General features: G+C 37.0%; 1 protein-coding gene across 1 annotated transcript; it reads right to left on the bottom strand.

Moving 5' to 3' along the window:
• Nucleotides 1-873: 873 nt before the first annotated feature.
• Nucleotides 874-19,987, bottom strand: DDX1 (DEAD-box helicase 1). Its single transcript, XM_082481720.1, has 26 exons — nucleotides 19,959-19,987; nucleotides 17,991-18,042; nucleotides 16,929-16,992; nucleotides 16,176-16,205; nucleotides 15,813-15,909; nucleotides 14,230-14,277; nucleotides 13,995-14,078; nucleotides 12,994-13,077; nucleotides 12,512-12,588; nucleotides 11,233-11,305; nucleotides 11,041-11,117; nucleotides 10,074-10,188; nucleotides 9,423-9,561; nucleotides 8,343-8,403; nucleotides 7,706-7,804; nucleotides 6,938-7,027; nucleotides 6,164-6,352; nucleotides 5,527-5,578; nucleotides 4,923-5,069; nucleotides 4,124-4,215; nucleotides 3,487-3,559; nucleotides 2,955-3,027; nucleotides 2,791-2,833; nucleotides 2,469-2,564; nucleotides 1,573-1,693; nucleotides 874-1,204 (listed from the first exon to the last, which is right to left on the bottom strand). Exons 1-26 carry the CDS (start codon nucleotides 19,972-19,974, stop codon nucleotides 1,074-1,076), a joined length of 2,223 nt encoding a protein of 740 aa, XP_082337846.1. The 5' UTR covers nucleotides 19,975-19,987; the 3' UTR covers nucleotides 874-1,073.
• Nucleotides 19,988-20,105: the final 118 nt, after the last annotated feature.

Genomic DNA, 20,105 nt, shown 5'->3' with positions numbered 1-20,105 from the left:
AACAATGACAAATCTATGTATTTTATTATGTTAGGTAGGACACTCAACCTGCTCTCTCTGAGTAACACTACACAAAAAAGTTTCTTTGCTCAATATAAGTATCTGATTCTCAACATTTTCTGCAAGCGGATTGAAAATTTTTTGACTAGAAGTCTTCACGAGGAGGGAAAAAAGTTATTTCCATTCTGGGTTGTCAGGCATTCCCAACGACCTTTGATATTTTAGGTGACAATTTGCAGGCAAAGTCATTGAAATTCCTGAGGTACCTTTAGAGGAGTCACTAGAGAAAAAAGGAACCTGAAAAAAAATACAAATCAGACTACAGTAATTTCATTTGTTCAAATGCAACCTGCCTGAAAGCACCACTACAGGCATTAAGCACTTCAACCTATATTGCTGCATAAAAAGGATTTTACTGAAGATTTATGAACTGCTTTGATACTAGTGTGTTACTTTCCTATGAAGCCAGAGTATTGTAGAATTCTTTGTATAAGATCAAGTGTAGAAATTCAAGAAATATTACCTTTGAGAAGTCTAGTATTACAGAATGAAAATGTAGTTATCAGCCTAGATTTAGAGTTTTAGGATAACAAAGAGCTTCAAATACATACTTCAGGAAGTTTTTTCTTCTTCATTATCTTAAATATAAACGGCTGTCTGAATATGGACGCATCTTTAGAAAGCACAGCATTAAAAATTACAGTACACAGCTAAATAAATAATTTCAACGCATATTCTGCAAAGAAAAGAATTAAACTCTTCTTCCAGATTTGCTTAACTATACTTGTACTTTCAATAAATCAAAAAGCTATGCAAGGAATTATTCCACAAATTAATCCTCAAAGCAAGGCAAAAGAAGAGCAAAAGAAACAATTTCATCTTTGACTAGTTTTATTTTATCAAGACAAACAGCTAATACAGAGTTAACAACGCTGAACACGCTGTTCATCATGCAAGAAGTATATTTAATTTTAATCCTTTTATAACTACTTCTACTTAGAGACAATATGGGATTTTTGTATTTGCAGGGTAGAGCATTTATTAACTCAAGCCTTGCCTCAAGAGTGGCGCAATCAGAATGTTCTGAACAGCTGGTTAGGAAGATAGCCAAGATGCAAGAAAGATGTCTGAGCCTCCTTTTCAAGGGCAGCCAACTCTTGTACTGTAGGTGCCAGAATATCCACATGGCCTTTATATAGCCCACCTGCCAAGAGAGACACAATCTAAATTACGTGTTCAAAACCATTTTTCAGCAGAACTAATAACACTCAACCACAGCCATTCAGAAAGTTAAAGTAACTTTGTTAACTTGTTAAAAAAAGCACAAACAAATAAAACAAAATACAGGCATACACACACTTCAGTCACTTGCAACCTATAGACTGCGTGTAACAAATCCAGAAGAGAGCAAAGAACTAGCAGGGTTTTGTTGTTGTTGTTGTTTTTTGGTTGTTTTTTTTTTTTTTTTTTTTTTTTTTTTTTTTTTAATCGATCTGTTCTGTAGTCACATAGCAGATAACCAAGAAACTGAGCACTGCATAGCAAGGTAACTCAAGAGTAGTTCATTCTTACCACCCAGAGCTCTTTTCTGCCCGTATGTAACTTTCCCATCAAAATCATCTACTGGTACTTTTATGTCTGGTTCAACTTGGGCAATAGTGCAGTTTAAGTGTTCTTCAATCTCCCCCAGCAACTGAAAATAAAATAAAAAAAAAAAGTCTTAAAGTAGCCTTATGGTTCAAGACTTCAGTCAGACTACTGTTCTGAATAGTCACACTCAAGTAGTTTCAACAGGAACTGTACACAGAAAACAATTTGGTCACAGATGCCAAAGACTAACACATTTTTTTGCTCAAATGCACTACACAAGTTCATTTCCAATCTCAGCATGTTTTCACCCTACCTAAAAACCTTGATTTTACATACTACCCTACTTATGTGAGTGAGGCTACTTTATAATAAAGAGTTCACAGTGCAAGCTTATTTTAGCACAGATGATGTGTCATTCACCCCCCTTTAACGTAGAAAGAAGGGAAGCACTGTGAATTTAACAAGCATTCATACTTGGCATACAAATCCCAATAAAAATGTACTTAAGTGACACACTCTTTCCAGGTTAGAGGAACAACAGTTGTAAGTTACTTACAGATTTGCAACAAGCCATGTAAACAAAACCATGTAACTAACATACTGTAACTCTTCACAGCATTTGGTTAGGAAGACTATAGAGAAGCTGCAAATAAGACTCCAAGAGAATTGGCTGGGAATATTAAAATAAGCTTTTACAACTAAAGAATACCTTCTAGAAAGTACAACTTGCAGAGTTTTCTAATTTCTTCTTCAAAAGGAATCAAAGGTTATAAACACCCCAAAATTAGCTTTGTACTTCAACTACACAGCTAAACCAAGAACTATATACCGCAGCCTTTTAGAGTAATTAGAACATTCTAGTTAAGCAGAATGTTTACCTGCATCTCATTGTACCATATGGTACAACCTCCTTCTTCCTTCAGTCTAGTATTATAACACCCTTTTCCACGACTACTGCATACATGATACCAAACCTAGAAATAAAGGAAAACAACTTCTAAACTTTATGAAATAGTTTAGTACATTCATTTTGATTACTTATAGCATGAAAAAAGAATTCAGAGATCTATTTCAATTCCCCTTCAATTACGCAAGAACAAACAAGCAGTTTTCCAATACAGGATATTGAAATCAGACATCAGCTGCAGATAGAACTTCAGTAAATAACGTCTGTTCAATTTTGCTTTAGAGCATAATTACCTTTTCTTTCTCTTTTGCCACAAGGGAGATTGCCAAACCCATCCTGAAGTATTAGGGGAGAAGGGAGAGAGAAAAATGTATTTCAGTAACTATTGCCAACTTATGAAACAACAACAAAAAAACTTATCAAGAACACATGGTGACTACTCTGAACATATAAATACCTCTCAGCTCTGCCTACTCTCCCAATTCGATGAACATAGTTCTGTTTTTCATCAGGGAGTGTGACGTTGATAACTGCATAAGATACACACAATCCACAAGAGAGTACAAGATTATTATTTTTTTTTTTAAAAGAGATACAAGCAAAGGTCGCAGACCAAACACTTAAAATAAGTATGACTTCGATTGCTGCAATCCCCCTTCTTAGCCCATGTACATACTTTATGTTCTATTACAGCAGTTACAGATGTCATTACCTGCGATATCTAGACTTAAGGCTTCCAATATAAAACTGCTTTCTCCATGATTACTTTTTGACAAGAGTGGAAAAACAAATGAAGATTCCCCAACAATGCAGATTATCATCAGGAATTTGAGAAGGTATGGTGAACAATCAAATTACAAGTTGCCTAGTTCAAGCCTTTAACATCTACAACTTTCAAAAATGAAGCTGTAAGTCACGTACCTGTTTTAACTGCAAATATATTGAAGCTGTATGCAATTCAATAGCTTAGTTTAAAAGTTATGTCTTACCATACGGAACACCATGGATATCAATTCCTCTAGCAGCAACATCCGTGCAGATCAAGAAACGGACATCTCCTCTCTATGAAAACATAATTGTAAAGAAGTGTTGTACTAAATAAACCAAACAAAATCCCAGGCAACGAAACAGTAGTCTTTCCCATTTACTTCACCTTGAAGTGTCTGTACATTTTAAAAACACTTCAAATAAAGCTCTTCCACAGTGCAATAGTGCTTTTTGAACATCAAGAGCTTGGTCAATTTACATCCTTACTTTTTTCCCCAACAGCCTAAGGCAAGTGTAAATCAATGAATGGCTTAAAACCAAACTGTCCAATATATAAATAACGTTTTTTAATATTCATGACCCAAAGACTTTAAAAAACAATGTAATCTGTTTCAGAGCTTGATTTTAGGTTGTATTTAAAGGCAAACCCACCTATCCTCTCCATGAAAACTCAAAGGTCATATTGACTGACAATATAGATTTCTACCTACAGAAACTAGGCCTCACAGAATTTTAGGAAGCGGGTCATAAAGCATTTGAACACAATTTAATTTAAACGGAGAGCCAGGGACACAAATTAACATATGATTTCAGATATTGGGAAGAGAAGGAAAAGTCTTCAAGAATCTGCTGCGTCACCTTAAATCTTTCCAGGTTTTGCTTTCTTTCTTGAGGTTTTCTGTCACCGTGCAGACAGACACATGAGAACTGATGTCCCTTCCTATCAGGGCCTGAAAGAGTTGCTATGCGTTAATAACATCATAGGTAAGTTATGACATAACACCATATAGAACTGGAAAAAAGTACACTTTGTGGGCAAAACTCTCAACTTGGGGGAATTTCACTTATTACCAGTTAACAAACTTCTAATTACTGATACGGACATTGGGGAAAAACAAGACAAAATTAAACAAACACCTTTCCTCCCCCTTCCCCAGAGGTCTGTGCCGTCATGTCTCCTCACTCCTTCCTAGTTTAAACTTCCTTTCTTTGAATGTGTGTCTTCACTTTTCTCCTCACACATTCCCTTTCAGTGTCCCCCGTGTTTTCTCTCACATCTCCTTACATGTCTCCATATGCGTGTACTTTTGTACACACACATTTCTTCCTATATCCCCTGCCCCTCTTACATACATTTTTGTAGAGGCACCATACGCTGTTCTCATTAGTTCAAATTTTGGTACACAGTGGGTGGTTTCCAGCCATTTCCAAGCTGTCTAGAAACCGTACAAGGCAGTTCACTGCCTCCTCCCACAAAGGGCACCCCTGCAGCTCCCTGCTACCAAACCCTGACCTTTTATGTCCAGTCAGTATGTCAAAAAGCTTAAGCACAATTTTAGTTGTGGGGTGTCCAAATATTGGTGACCTCTATAATACAGTTTCAACTTTGAAATAAACAGGAAAGTGAGCAGAATAAGGTTTTTGTGAAAAATATTACCTCCGCCCTGTTGGATGAAGTACTGCTCCATATTATCACAATCAATTTTAGTCCTGCAGAAAATAATGGCTTGGTCCATCTTGTGTTCTTTGATTGCCCGAACGGTGTATTCGCCTTTTAGAATTTTAATAGCTTCAGACCACATTTCTAAGTAAAAGTAAAGAAGTTATTTCACTCATTTTGTTTAAAAATATGAAAAGCCTTTGAACAGTATACATTTAAAGTTTTCTCCAGCCTTTCAGTACACAGTTAAACTTTTATTAGCTGAGCAAGTGAGCTAGACCGCCAGTTTTTTCTTCTCCACCTCATGCTCACCTGCTCCAAGGTAATATAACACAGAAAGAACAAAACTCAGGAGCTTCAGGTTACTTATACACACAAACAAACACTTGCTGTTTACATACCTGCAAGATACATATTCAAGTCTTTTTCTCTCCCCCTAATTACAGAAACACATTTCTCTTCACGATTACAAAAATGTAGAAATAAAAATTTGGAGGAACATGACTCAAGGCTTATACCTACTATAATTCAGCTTTACTCCAGAACACTTACAAAGGATTATAATTTCACAAGCTATTACTTAACTAGTGTTGCTGATTACCTGGAGTGTTAGCGCCAGGTCGTGTATTGTCTTTTGCATGTACTTCATCAGTCTAGGAAAAAAAAAAACAAAAAAACACACCACCAACAAATAAACCCCCCACAAGTCATTAGTCCATACTTCACAGAGGAAACACTTAACTCCCTTCACTTACAATTAGCAAAAAATTAAATAAGGTTTAAAAGTAATTTAAACTTGAGTCTCAAATCTAGTCTGAGATGAAATCCATTCCTCTAAAAATTGCTCTTCTCGCATAGAGACAAAACTATTTTACAAAATGATCTATCTTGAAGGTTACTTCCTCCTTCAGGAAAGACAGGTATTAACTAAAGTTAGGTGACAGACCATTAGCTGTGAAATGAGTGAAAAAGCAGTGCAGTGCCATTTTTCTCTAGTACAAACCAGAATGTTACTCTATCAAGATTTCCCTCAATCATGTTTGTAAGACTGAGCTGTTCAGAATCAGTATTAAGACATCGCCAATATCATGATGCTGACTACCATGGAACAAACCATCTCAGATACACTAAGCTGTTTCAATAGCTGGAAAAGATGTTACAACATAAGGCCTCAATTCTGAAGGCTGAATAAACAAACACGGGCAAACGATCTTAATTTTCACTTCTAAACCACTTACTCTGATATGATTCTTGCCGAGCCTTTCCCAGAGTTTGTCAGCTTTTGGATTTACCAGCACAACTACATGGTGCACAGTTTCAGGGACAGAATCTTCTCCTTTCAAATCAACCCAGGTGGGAAAATGCATGATCTTTTCAGATAGTTTTTTCACATCAAAAGAATGTAGTGTTGCAGAGCACACGATCACCTGAGAAATAAAAAAAAGCCATATGGATACCACTGAAGATCAGATTCTCCCAGCAAAAAACGTCAGAGTAGAAATGAAAGAATATTATGTAGCTGGACAGCATAACGTAGCACAACAGAAAGAGTCCCTGACTGGCTTTCCTCATCACAGGAACTCCCCAGCTGACACGGGTCAATACACAAAATAAGTAACTTAACTATTCTCTTACAAAAACCTCATCATTTAAGAGGAAGAAAGCTTAATTACTGAGAGCTATTGAATCAAGATTGTTAGAGCATTAGAAATCACAATTTATGTAGTCACTCATTTTTCAGATACTTTTATATCTAAGTAACCCAATTACTGCTAAACACTGGGCTTCAAGATCTAGGATTGTAAAAATACATATTCACAGGTAATTACTGAACCCAATGGACAAGTGTTACTTTTGAGCAAGAGGTGTAACAAACTCTACCTGAAATAATCAACAGTCAATGAGTGAAAGCAGTGCATACCACACAACACCCCCAAAGCCCAACCAACCAACACAAAACAAACACACACACACGATAAAACCCCTCAAGCCCACAAAACCAAACTTTATACCTGAAGTCTCTTTCCATCTGATGTTATCTGAGGAATTTGACTGTGGATTCTGTTTATGAAATCTGAATAACCTTGGAGAAGAAGGCCATCCTACATGGAAATAAAATTAAAAAATTAAAATTAAAAAATTGCAATTCTTAAGTTAGACAAGCAATACACTTGCACTCTCAGAATTCTCTCGTTTAATTAGCTGAACAGGTCAATGTCTGGCTCGGATATTATTACTTAAGAGGAAAAAAAAGGAAAAATTTGGAGTATTTACAAGTACAACTGCTGTGCTTCACAAGAAATTGAACATCTGTCTCAGCAGACTCTCCTAGCTAATACCCCAAGGCACTCCATCTTTGTGAACGGATAATCAGTTCTACTATAACAGATCAGAGAGAGAGGGGCATTTATTTCACAGCACAGTGACTACAACATTCACTGGCTTCGAGACTTGATGGGTAATCAAAAATGCTTATCTTGTCTTTGTCCTTTCCAGTTCCCTGTACAGGGACAGACTTCACTAATCTAGTGAATACAATCTGAAATGTATTTCTCCATCAGAAAAACTTCAAACAGCTTTACCAGAGAGGCTACAAGAGGAAAAAAATGCGTAGGTTACTATGGTTAGAAATAAGATTGACCTGAAATAGCCAATAGGTAGCCAATTGCTGTTCCACTCAAGTACCAAATTATATAGAACAATGATGTTTCACTAACTCTTAGGATATGTTATATTTCATTTAAGAACAGAACTTAAGTATCACTTAGTTCTCTACTTACAGCTTCATCCAGAACCAAGAATCTAACTTGAGATAAATTAAGCTTTCCCGTTGAGACCAGGTCATCCAGTCTTCCAGGAGTTCCAACGACAATATCCACCTATAAAATACATAAATTATCAATAGAGATGTGGTCTCACTTCCAAAAGTAAGTTTAAAAAGAATAAAAAATAAAATTACTATGTTATCCCTACAGCATGAGCTAATTGATTGCACATCCCATGCTGCTGAAGCTAGACCTGTTCCTTCCATGTAGAACTGGTTGGTGGTGTAGGTTGACCCTGGTAATTATAGACCAGTTTTATTCACACAAACATGACGAAAAAGTTAATAGGAAAACTCTCTCTGTCTTGTTAGTTAAGGACAAATGGCAAAACTTACACCTTTATTTTAAGATTTTCATAAGTACTCAGGCTTCAACAGCATTTGACCAAGTACTATAAGTATTTGTACTGACAATTGCCATGGAAGTAATGAAACAAATGCTAGACCAGTGCAACATGAGCTTGCTATCAACTGCACAATTCCTTTTTATCAGGTTTATAGGAGTTACAAGAGTGCCACTACTATTCTCTAGCAACATCATGAGTTATTCAGAACTGAAACTATTAGATCATATGAACAAAAATACAACTTACTCCTTGTTCCAGTACAGAAAGTTGATCTCTTGCAGCAACTCCACCAATAATCAAGAGTTCCCTAAAATTAAATCAATGTTTTGACATTTGCTCATTTTTATTATATTCAGAAGATGTATTAAACATCTGGCTCAAGACTGATTCTTTTATTAGTAGCTGACAACTAATAGCTCTGAACAGCAATTTTAAGAACAAAAGGATAGGAAAAAAATAATTTTAAAATTTATCTCTTCATATGTAGTGTATTTCATTTTAATTCGAGAAGTGAAAGTTTTGTTACCGAACTGTATTTGAATTTGATTACTCTATCCCTGTTGCATTAAACACATTAACACCTTAACCAATTTCATCTTAAAGAATGTTCCGGAAAGTTCCCAAACATAAGTTAGCTTAAGTTTCCTGTGTTCTTGAAAACTACAATGGCAAGTAACAGTAGACTAAACGAATCTTGCATCATAGCTTATCTCTCCATATTGCTACTCCCCTACAATTCTACTTGCAAATTGACTGCAGTTTAGAATATGGAGTTTAGAATACAAAGCACAGTCAAAAGAGAAACAACTTCAGACCAAAACAGCTTGTAGATGATTCATTTTTCAGAATTGCATCCCCATGCTAATTACTGCAACATTCGTCCTGTGAGCACACTAATGTAAACAGAGCAGACCTTGTATATAACTCTTTGTTGAAGATTAAAACCAAACAAAAGTAGGGCAGGGAGAGGTGAGGGACACAGGAAGATGCTCAGAAAACAAGGGAAGTAAGCAGATGTGCTTTTCTTGATTAAAGACATTAAGTATCATAAACCTTTGATAATCTGAAGGAAAAAACACCAAAACAAAGATTTGTCATACCAGAAAGAAGTAGTCCATAGATAAAACACATCAAAAAAACGCTAACTGGTCTGAGCATAGCTAAGAAGTCAGAAGACTGGTTAGTAGCAGATTATTGCTGACGCTATTATCAGCAGCACTGCAGATTAAGGTCCACTTAGCTACAAAGCGGAACACCTCCTGTCCCCCTGCAAAGTCACGTCCACAGACAATACCATAAATACAACTAGAACAGATGCACCGTTACCTTAATTTGGGATTATCAACATATTTTTTGAACTGCTTCACATTGTTCAATGTTTGTTCTGCCAGCTCTCTTGAGGGTTCTACAATCAATGCTTTTGGAGCATTTGGAAGATTCTGTGTTTGAACCACTTGTGCATTTCCTAAGTGAAAAAAATACGCCATTAATACAAACTACATTCCTATCCTGGAATTTTTTACTGGAAAAAACTTGGATTTTCTATTAATAATATAAAACATCACAATTCTACATGATCCATTAAAGGGTGACATTATTGCTAGCTTAATTATGAATAGCTTCAGATGAATATTCAGAGATTACAAGTGAATCTTACCATAAGGGGTATACTGGCCATGCAGCATAATTAATTTTATTGCAGATCTTAAACACCCACACTTATTTTTAAGATGACACTGTTGAGTAACTTAGCTAAACTTCTTTTTGTCTGATGCATTTCTAAATCCAAAATATTGGACTATTTGTGGTTTAAGATGAAGAAATATTTGAATACTTTAAAAAAGCACTAATATTGCTACCAGTAAGATTGTTGCGAGACCGTAAATACAGCAGTCATGAAGCAATTAAAGTGATCAAAATATGCTCTGTAACACAATCTGAACATAGAACTGAGAGAAGTTTAAAAATCCAACCTACCTGAATGTTGTGATTTTACAACACTACCATCAGGAGCCTTGCAAAGACCAATATAGCCATCTTTTGGTGGAAACTTGAAGTCTTCTTCACCAAAATTGAATTTCAATTCAGCATTCTAGATTTCAACAAATTGTGTCATAGACAGATTCAAGAGACAATGTAAAATGAGAAACAATCCCATAATTAGTTTCCCCATGAGACACCAGCTAGACAAGGAGAAGGGGAAGGTGTTTTTTTCTCTCATCTTACACATTCCCCTTCAAGTCATCTAAAACCTGCCACACATTTTGTGCATGGTTCTAACTCTTCAAACTCTTTTCTTCTACATCAAAATATTCCCATATTTACAAATAAAAGCTCAAAAAAGTTTTCCATGTATGTTCCATTCATTTTCAGTGACAAACCAGATTTAGACAAAAAAAAAAAAACCTAACCACAAAACAAACAAACAAGCCCACCACTTTTTTTTTTTTTTGACTTGTATATTTCTCTGATCCCCAAAACGTTTTGCTAAAACCTTGACTCAGTAAGAGATCATCCCAAACAGACTAACTCCAGAAAGACATAATACTACACTACTATCACGTTACAGTTGAGAATAAACAAAACAAGAATTTTGGCACTTTCAAGTTATTTGCTTACATCTGTTGAATTACACTATATAGAAATTTAATACAGCCAAGACAGCACTGGTATTAGGAATTAGTTATCCATGCTATTCTACTCCTACATCCAAGTTTAAGTAATTAAATTTGAATTTAAACATTTGATATTTAACTTGAACAGTACTCAAAGCTAACACACTGTGGTGACCACTCCAGTACTGAAATACTGGACCAAAGTAGACAAGGAGCGTACAAGTATAACTACAGTAATTTTAGGTGGCTACGCAGATTTTATACATAAGTGGTCAGTTACCAAAACTAGAACAATTTTCTCTTATACATCTGTGATATTCCTAAATTACCTTCAGTACACAAGCTGCAAAAAGTGCTTGGTTCCTTATGTGTGGTGGGATTTCAAATGCAAGGCCAAGGTCCTTCCCTGAAATAGGGTTCGTTCAGTCAGACTCTCTGCATGTGTGTGCATTCCTTTCCCTGCCCCTCCCCCAGTACAAGCGCCCCAACAAAATTCCAAAGAAAAAGTGAATAAAACCTACCATTTTTGGAAAATTTTATTTGTCCTTTATCTAAGTCTAGATAACACCCAATTGTATCATGCATAGTGAATTCCTGTAACAAAAAGAAGTTTATGAACCGAAGAAATTTTAGTGTTCAGTCTATTAAGAAAATTTAGTGCTTACATTCCATCAACTTTTACAGTTTTCCCACTTCTCTCTACTCAGTGTTAATTTTTGAGAGAAGCAAGTTCAATTTATTCCAATAATACCACCGTAAATTGCACGCATATTTTTATTTGATTACAAATCTTCAGTAAACTGCCCAACTTATCTTAGATATTTAAGCATTTATTACTGCTTTAAATTTACTTTAAAACCAAACACTTTGACAATGATAAATTTACATCATTTACCTGGAAGTATTCTGCATTATGGAAAAGTGCATTAATCATGCATTTATTAGCTAATATAAATCTAAGTTTAAAGCACCAACACGGTAACAGAAACCTGCATTTTGACTTTCATTGTAAATGTATTCAATAAAATCTGTATATTATAAAGAGCTTTAATTCAACAGATCAGAAATCACTACTATAAACAAAGCTACAATACAACAGTCAGAAGTTTTGTGGTGTTGAGAGTTCACTAAAACCACAAAAAGACGAGTTTCTGCTGTGTTATTCATATTTATATAAATCATGCTTAAACATCTGAACTTTTGACTGGTATGCTACACAAAAACCACCACAGATATTCATGGTAGATATTTTCAGAAGCGTACATTAAGGTAACAGTTCTAACGGCAAAACCAACTCAATACCCAGAAATAGAACATGACTACCTACATCTTATTAGCATTTAAGTACGTGTTTTGACATATTAGAGTTGCGTCATTATTTCTACTTAAACAGGATACAACACCCTCACTTAAACATTCACCGAGGTATAAAGACAGGCTGGTATTGTTCAAGCTAAGACTGAAATAAGTCAAGAAATAAATCGAGGAGATCAGTTCACCTCTAACCTGTAACACACAGAAAAGCTTTATCTTCTAAATAAGAGTCACTATATCTGCAGTCTAGTCACAATCACAAGCCTCAAGCTGATACCTGCTTTTGTTCAATTTGTTAATGTGCTCTTATCCAAAAATGCTTCATTTCACAGCACTTTTGCAGCGACCTTTTCTTAAAGGTTAGCACTGTTATGAAAGACAGTTGATTGTCACAGCACAGAACCAACATGCAAAACTTTTAATAATGTTCCTTCCATGTTAATAATGTTTCTACTATGATTCCACCAATAAGCAATTCAAGCTTACCTCACCGTAGCTGTCAAATTGCTTGTTGTGAGACTTCTTACCAGTGCCACCAAAGCCAAAGCCAAATTTATCAGTGCCTGAGGACAAGACAAAGCACAGTTTTTTTATCTTTTGGCTGACAGGTTACATTTTTTCCTCCCTGTACCAGCAACTGAAACCTCTAACATTACCACGTAAACAAAATAATACACAGGGCTAACTAAAGACTTCTAGCTTTGATATATGCTAAACTAGTGGTTTTGTATCAGTACATTTATTGATTTTACTAGTCTCCAGTCATCTTCATTAAAAGACTGAAATAAAGGGAAAAAGTCACAAGAGACAAGAAACATTGCCACCACCTAAGCAGATTTCCTCTTACAGGAAGAAGAATATTTGCACAAAGTTTTAAACTCCCTGATACTGATGTCCTTCCCAAGAAGGCCACTCTCTGCAAGACTATGAAAACTGGCTATGGGATTCTTCTTTTGAAGAAAACTTACCCAAATCTAGTGAAGCCTGCATAGTTGACCAACCAACTCTGCACAAGCCTTGGTCATGACAGGAAACTTCATAGTAGTATTTCCCTTGAAAAGAGAAAGAAATGATCTAAAACACCACCTAAATTTCAGTTTCATCAAGGTGGTTCAGTTTGGCTGCTTCCAAGACCATGTAAGCCTAACATTTCCACCCCTGTTGAAAGTGTCATAAAATGCCCTCTTGTGTTAGTGTGAAAAGATTCTGTAGACACCTATGTATGTAATGAAAAGACAGATTATCAGACAACAGCAGGCAAGAGAGAGAAAAAGTACAGGCTGAGAGGTTTGTGTAAAAGGTTCCAAAGGAGTGGCGAAATAGAGACCAGTGGTTCTATTGAATCCACCGGAACTGATAAACTCAGAACACCAGGGGTCTGCTGAATCAGTACAAGACCACCTGCATGCACTAGCACCAACAACTGCTTGTGTAACTTGAACCATATCCAACTGGCTGCTATGTACAGACATACTACAGGACTATCTGCACACCTGATGAAATGAGACAAAGGGTCTTTCTGAACACCCACCTAGAACCACTGCAGTATTAGCATGACTCTGCTTCTGAGCAGAGTTGGGGTTGGCCTCTCAACTGTTGCTCCAACCACATAACCATGAAATTTGAGCATGCATGTGTCTGTGTGAAGTGTGAGGAAACAACTGAACATACTGTGTGAGTAGCTATTTCCTATTAATAGCACCTTAATAAAACACGTCCTAATGAATATTAGTTATGATTCTGTCTCCTCTGACTCAATCCCCTATCAAGGAAAAGGTGACTTAGGACACAAGGAGAGCAAAACAGAGGTATTTGTCATTCCAAAGTCTTCAGCCAACAACGAACGGAGTAATGCACATTTGCTCAGATAAGTTTTAAATGCAACCATCTACATTAACAATAGGTGACAAGCGGGCATTTCAGTTGAAACTTCTAGAAGAGTCTCCAAAATACATAATTTTGTATCTACCTTTAGTCACGCCTCTAGTCGCTCTGCATCCATGCCATTCTTTTACCTCTCTGCTTTGACAACACAAGCCGTCTGATCCAATTGCTGAAAAATACAAGACAGTTTTAGTTAAAGAAATTGCCTCCCTAACTGCTTTTTAAAGAAATTTTCATGCATACTTTCTTCTCGTTTATTCTTTTTTTCACCAAGTGAACATTTTCAAGTGAACTTTTAAACCAGCGTTAGGACAACTCACCAAAAGCTGATCCTCTATCATATGGGTTCATTTGCCATTTATTGAGCACTAGGTTTGAAAGACAGCAACAGAAAAAAAAAAAAGGCATTAAACGAAGAAGGCAAGCCTGGAAAACTCAAATTAGAAGTTCACATTGGCTCTACAGCATTTGTCTTAATTTTCTAGGGAGACAGCTTTGTTCCAACGCAATTCATACAAGGTCAAAATGAAGGCTTACAACTTGAAGGAGGGGCACAGATGCATAATGCAGAGGTATTCTATGAAAGTTTAGATTATCTCATTAAGGAGAGCACAGATTAAGTTACTTAAAAATACAACTGAAAACAATAAAGACATAAAATAAGCCAGTTCCACATCATCACAATCAAATTCAGCTAGAAAATATCCAAAAATTATATTAAGAGAAATAAATTTGAAATGTATTTGCTACTTCTGTTCCGAGTTTACATTGAAATATTTCTCAGGTTATCAATTAAAGCGTCATTACTGCAGAGTAACGCAGTATAACACATAACATGCATATAACAAAATTTCTGACTTCATTTTTCATATGCCCAATAACATGCTACAATAAAGTCTAGAGGTTCCACAATAAAAGGGTTTTTTTGTTAAAACCAGATGTCATTTCAATTAGGATTACTGAGTGTATTCACAACACATTCTCTTAAAGGATTTTTTTTCCAAAGTTGACTGTCCTGTCACCACTGTAGCAGTAGTTATAACAAAGATGAAAGATGAGAACTTCTGTAACATCTTCAGAGGGTTTGTGCAGCTACTGTCACTTACATAAACCTCAATCTATAAATACCACAGGCTGGACACGGTTACTAGCTTTCAAGTTGCAAGCTTATTTAAACAGATGTATAACAGACCCTCAAATACTGTGAGATTATTATCATGGTTACAATCCATTCTATACCAGTGGGTTCTGGCCCTGTCTATCTCCTGCTTAGTTCAATGTTTACTACTTCAAACCTGCAGCAACTCAGCTTGTTGTTACACAGCTTTCAAGTCTAGCTAGGTGCCAAAAGGAACACAACAGCTTTATTCAGCCCAACAGAATTCAAAGACACTATAGTGCAACCCAAGTGACACAAAAATAAGTTTGAGCCTGGAAGAGCTGTCTGCTCAAGCTCACTTAAGAGGCCCAAGTCAACTGTATGGTGTCACTACTCAGGCCTTGTTTATCCCTGCAATTGGAAGATTTTTTTTTTATTTTTTTTTTTAAGCTGGACACTACCTACCACTTCACATCTTGCAAGGTACTAAACTTGTATGGCTTTCAGAAGTACACTGAAGAGTGTGGTGTGGATCAGCCAGCCTTAAGCTGAAGACAATAAACATTACCTACTAAGCACTACTGGGGTGCAGTCAAGCACATCCCAGTTCTTACCTTGACTCCACCAGTAAATTTATATTCACTGTTTTATAAAAACTGGGGTAATGATATTTTATTATCCCAAATTAAGGAAAAAGTACTTATCTAACAGCAAGCAAGTTAGGTTAACTTTACTTTCGGAGGTGATGGAATTGGCATAAATTAGCAGCGTTCCAAACTTGAAGAATGTGACATAAAAACTTACCTGCCCCACCGGTTTTAATAGTTGCTTTCCCTTTCTTGCCTTCCATCTGGTCCTTCAGTGTTTCATAAACGATCTGGATAACTGGAATGCTAAAAGCCTAAAATGGAAAGTTATTTTCATTCCACAATTTATACAGAAATTTCCAGATATGCAGTCAGCCTAGTTTTCAGGTGCAAAATCCAGTGCCAGAAACACTTTAAAACATGCCTACATGTAAGTTTGTCAAGACTATTCATAATACTGCTCAAATACATATACAAACATATATACATTGTGTCTGTATATACGCATACACAAACACACACACCACCTCTCACCATTTGAAGACTTTTACTTTCTGCTAATTTAAATTTGCGTACTTACACCAGTTTTTCCACTCCCCGTTTCAGCAGCCTATAGGAAGAAAAATTTAAGAGTTTAAACAAAGTCGCAACTTACACTGTATAGACTGTTCTACAGTTCTATTTTAAGAAACTAAGTTTACTTTTCCTTCTGCATAATACAGAAAATCTTTTACAGTAATGACATTGCTTCACACAAATTAGATGCGAATACAAACACAGAAAGCCTTTACAACAAATTTCAAAAAATAGAAAAAAAAACAAAAGCTCCCAGAGTCCACCAGAAAAACTATGTATGTATGTCAAATTTCTGGAAGCACTACAAAAGATTATAGGAAGTGTTAGTTTGGTTACAGAATCAAGAACACAGAGATCCACAAAATACATGATGAGGAAGGCATACTAATCTGGTATCTTCAAGGCTATTGATATTGAAACATTTGTTTAGGCAGTATCAGTCATGTTCCATGCAGATTTATGTCAGGTATTTACAACAAAAAGGAGGGTAGATTAAATCAGATAGGTCTCAGTTATGTGACAGTGCCTGTCAAGTAGTCAAAAACTAAAGCCTAAAAAGAATGAATCCCATCTGCAAGAACAGTTGGAAACACACCAGGAAGTCAAAGAGAATGTATATACTTCAGCTAAAACCTATTGGAGAAGGACAGGAGACCTAGTCTAACTACGGACCCTTCTTGAAAGAAGGGAATTGACCGTACAAACAACAATTAAAAGACACAGTCTTTCTTGGAATAGGGCTACCCTGCATACTTACCATAAGTACATCACCACCTCCCAGGATCAGTGGGATGGATTCTGCTTGGATATCCGTAGGAAGACTACAGGAAAGAACACATAACACAAATTATTTTAGATTATTATGTTATCACTAGAAAAAAGGATTTTTGCTTATATTGAAACTCACAGAAGCCAGAGTCATATGCAAGATAGGAAATAGCAGGTAAATGTTATTCTACCTGGTTTGCAGCTAAGGAAATGAAAAGGACTCAATTTACAAAGAGAGCTTGGAACAGGAGATAGACCTTGACAGGAAGCGACTAGTGGATGCAGTGGATTCAGCTGCACCCGGAAGAGGGCTGCATCTCACATCACTATGCTAAAAACTATAAAAGAAACAGATTAGTTATATATTCCCTGTTTTCCTTTCTTCAAGCGAGTTTTGCTTTTAAAGCCACTTACACAGTGGTCGTTTACAAGATTACTTTCTTTTCCGGTTTTGAATAGGAAAGATAACTAAATGTGACCATCATTTTCAAGCAATCACAGCTAATTAATACCATGCATATGAGAAAAGAAGAACTACATACACTAAGACCGTCCACACTGAATGAATGACAGTTCAAAACAAGCTCTGAAGTCAAATATTTTAGCCAAAGAAGTAAATAAAACCAGGAAGAATATCTTTTGTAGAAGACTGACACACAAGCATCAACTTTGAAGAACAAAAATTCAGACCACAGTCTGGAAAACATTTACTAAACTAGCATCAATTATGTGACAGTATTTAATCCAATAATCCCACAATACATAATTACATAACAAACAAACTAGAAGCACAGAGGCTTTTACCAAACAAATGACACTGAAGTATAAGCAGTTATGCTTTGCTTGTCCAAGTTTAAATGTTACCGCTTTACTCACAATTTCTGTTCTTCAGTCATTCACACTACAAAGAAGTGCATGAGATGCACGACAATTAAAGGAAAACACGTATCTGCTTTGTTTTAATGTGACAGCAGAGGTATTTTAAGACACATGCCATATATCACTGAAAGACAAATTAGATTTTGCCAGGCCCAAATGCATTCCTACTTACAGCCAGTCCATCTCTTCCACTGCTTGAGCTATCTCAGGCATAACACCCATTTCTGTAAAATAAGAAAAAAGGAACAAGCAAGTATTATTTACCTCAACATTGCCCAAAAGATTTCCAAGTGTCAACACCTCCAACTAGACAAAAATAAGAAAGCATTCTTTTTGGCAACAGTACATGCATCCTTCTCTATAGAACTCAAATGATGGATAAGAAACACTCTCCCTTCCCCACATACAGTTTTGACAGTTGTCCCCACTTATAGCAGAGTAAGTCAGGCATATACTAGGCACAGGGGCAGCTGCTGACAGAACAGCAAAGCAAACACACTGAGAACCGAGCACCATTTCAAGGGCAAGGTACTTATCTTTGCACATTTAAGGAAATGGCCTATGCAAACAATAGGGAAGACTGTTAGTCACAAATATTCTGACTCCCTCTGCAGTTGAATGCAAATAGTTTTCAAAAAAAGAAAAAACCCGTATCCTATAAGGACTCAAATTTGAGATGTTTAAGTTTCTTTTCACCAGATCTTGCCTTACACACTTGTGGCATGTATATTAACTAGACAATGCTTTGATTTTCATACCAGTTACTAATCGCATCCAGCTGTGAAAGGAACCACATAACATTTGTATGTTGATAAACAAACCCTCTCTATTTAATAAAAAAAAAAAAAAACAACAACCTGCAGCTATTCAACAAGGGCAAGAGGAAAGCAGATCTTAACTAACCCATATGATGGTACGATACCATTGAAGTAACAATTTAGCTGCTGGTTATCTTTTCAGGTGCATAGAATTACACTAAATCAGCTTCTTTAAGTATAAATATGCACCTTTTTAAAGCAAGCTTTTACATGCTAACCTTTACACTGTCACATGCTGGGTTTCACATATACCACACATACAGTCATAGAGAGCTGGGCTAACACACATGGATGTATGCAGCTATTCGCTGTAATAAAAATGCTATTAGTAACATGTTTTACTTCTAACATAATTTCAGAAAACTTTAATATTTTCAAGTGTTAGCCTGTACTCCTACAAAATTAGACCATTCACATAGGCAAAAAGCTTTTTTTTTGAGCAATAAAAAAAACCCTACTGATTGCAAATTACACATAAAACCCTACATTTTTTTTTCCATTTTTAATATACTTCCAGTATATAGTACATAGTTTAATTCAATAGACATAACACGGGTTTAATCAAACAATGACATTATGACATTTTCCTCAACTACAATCAAATTAATCCTGCTGTCCAGCAGGTAAACTCATCTCTAGATTTACGGAAGAAGCGTTCATGTTTTCCCTCATGATTAGCTATAAAGAATTCAGTTAAAAGAAACAAATTATAAACCTCATATACATTAAAACTATACAGTACCCTAATGTTGACTGGTCACCTGTGCGTGCATATGGGGAAGGCAAACAGTGGTGTTTCCTCCTTCAACAGTAAGTTTTTAGACTACAGTTTACACACATATTTCAAACCCTATCACAGAACAGAGCTCCTCCAATAAAACCGCTTATTACCCACTGAAATACCCAGACCACTTACGATGACCTCCTGTTACAGAAACCAGCCAGCCCGAGGAACGCGGCTGACTTTTGCAGCCGTCCCCGTTACCGGGTGCACCCCCACCACATACGCCCTAAAACCACCAAATCCATTTCGGTAACCGCTTCCGAAGGCCCGCAAAAGCCGCAGGAGCCGGGAAGAGCACCTACACCCCCACAGCCCCCCCGACCTTCAACCGTGGTTAAGTCACACTCCGCAGAGGGCCCAGGCCCGGGGCCGGCCCGGGGGGCCGGGCTGGGCGCTGACCGGGCCCGTCGGCCGCGGGGAGCGCGGGAACGGCCGTCCCCACAGGGCGCCGGCAGGCCCAGGAGGCGAGAGGCTCTGCCCGTGCTTTGCTGCCGGCGGCACAGCCGACCCCCCGCTCCACCTGCCCAGCACCACGTACCCGAAAACGCCGCCATCTTCGCACCGCCAACCAGCGCAGGGCGCAGGCGCCCGACCCGTCCGCGGCTTTACGGCGCCGGGTGGGAGGCGGGAGGCGCCGCGCCGCGCGTTCCGGGGCCGGTTCCGGTCCCGGCCCGTTGGTGCCCCC

This window comes from Vanellus vanellus (assembly GCF_965231255.1).
Source record: "Vanellus vanellus genome assembly, chromosome: 3".
In the NCBI taxonomy this organism is placed as follows: domain Eukaryota; kingdom Metazoa; phylum Chordata; class Aves; order Charadriiformes; family Charadriidae; genus Vanellus; species Vanellus vanellus.
This window is presented reverse-complemented; position numbering and strand designations above follow the sequence as displayed.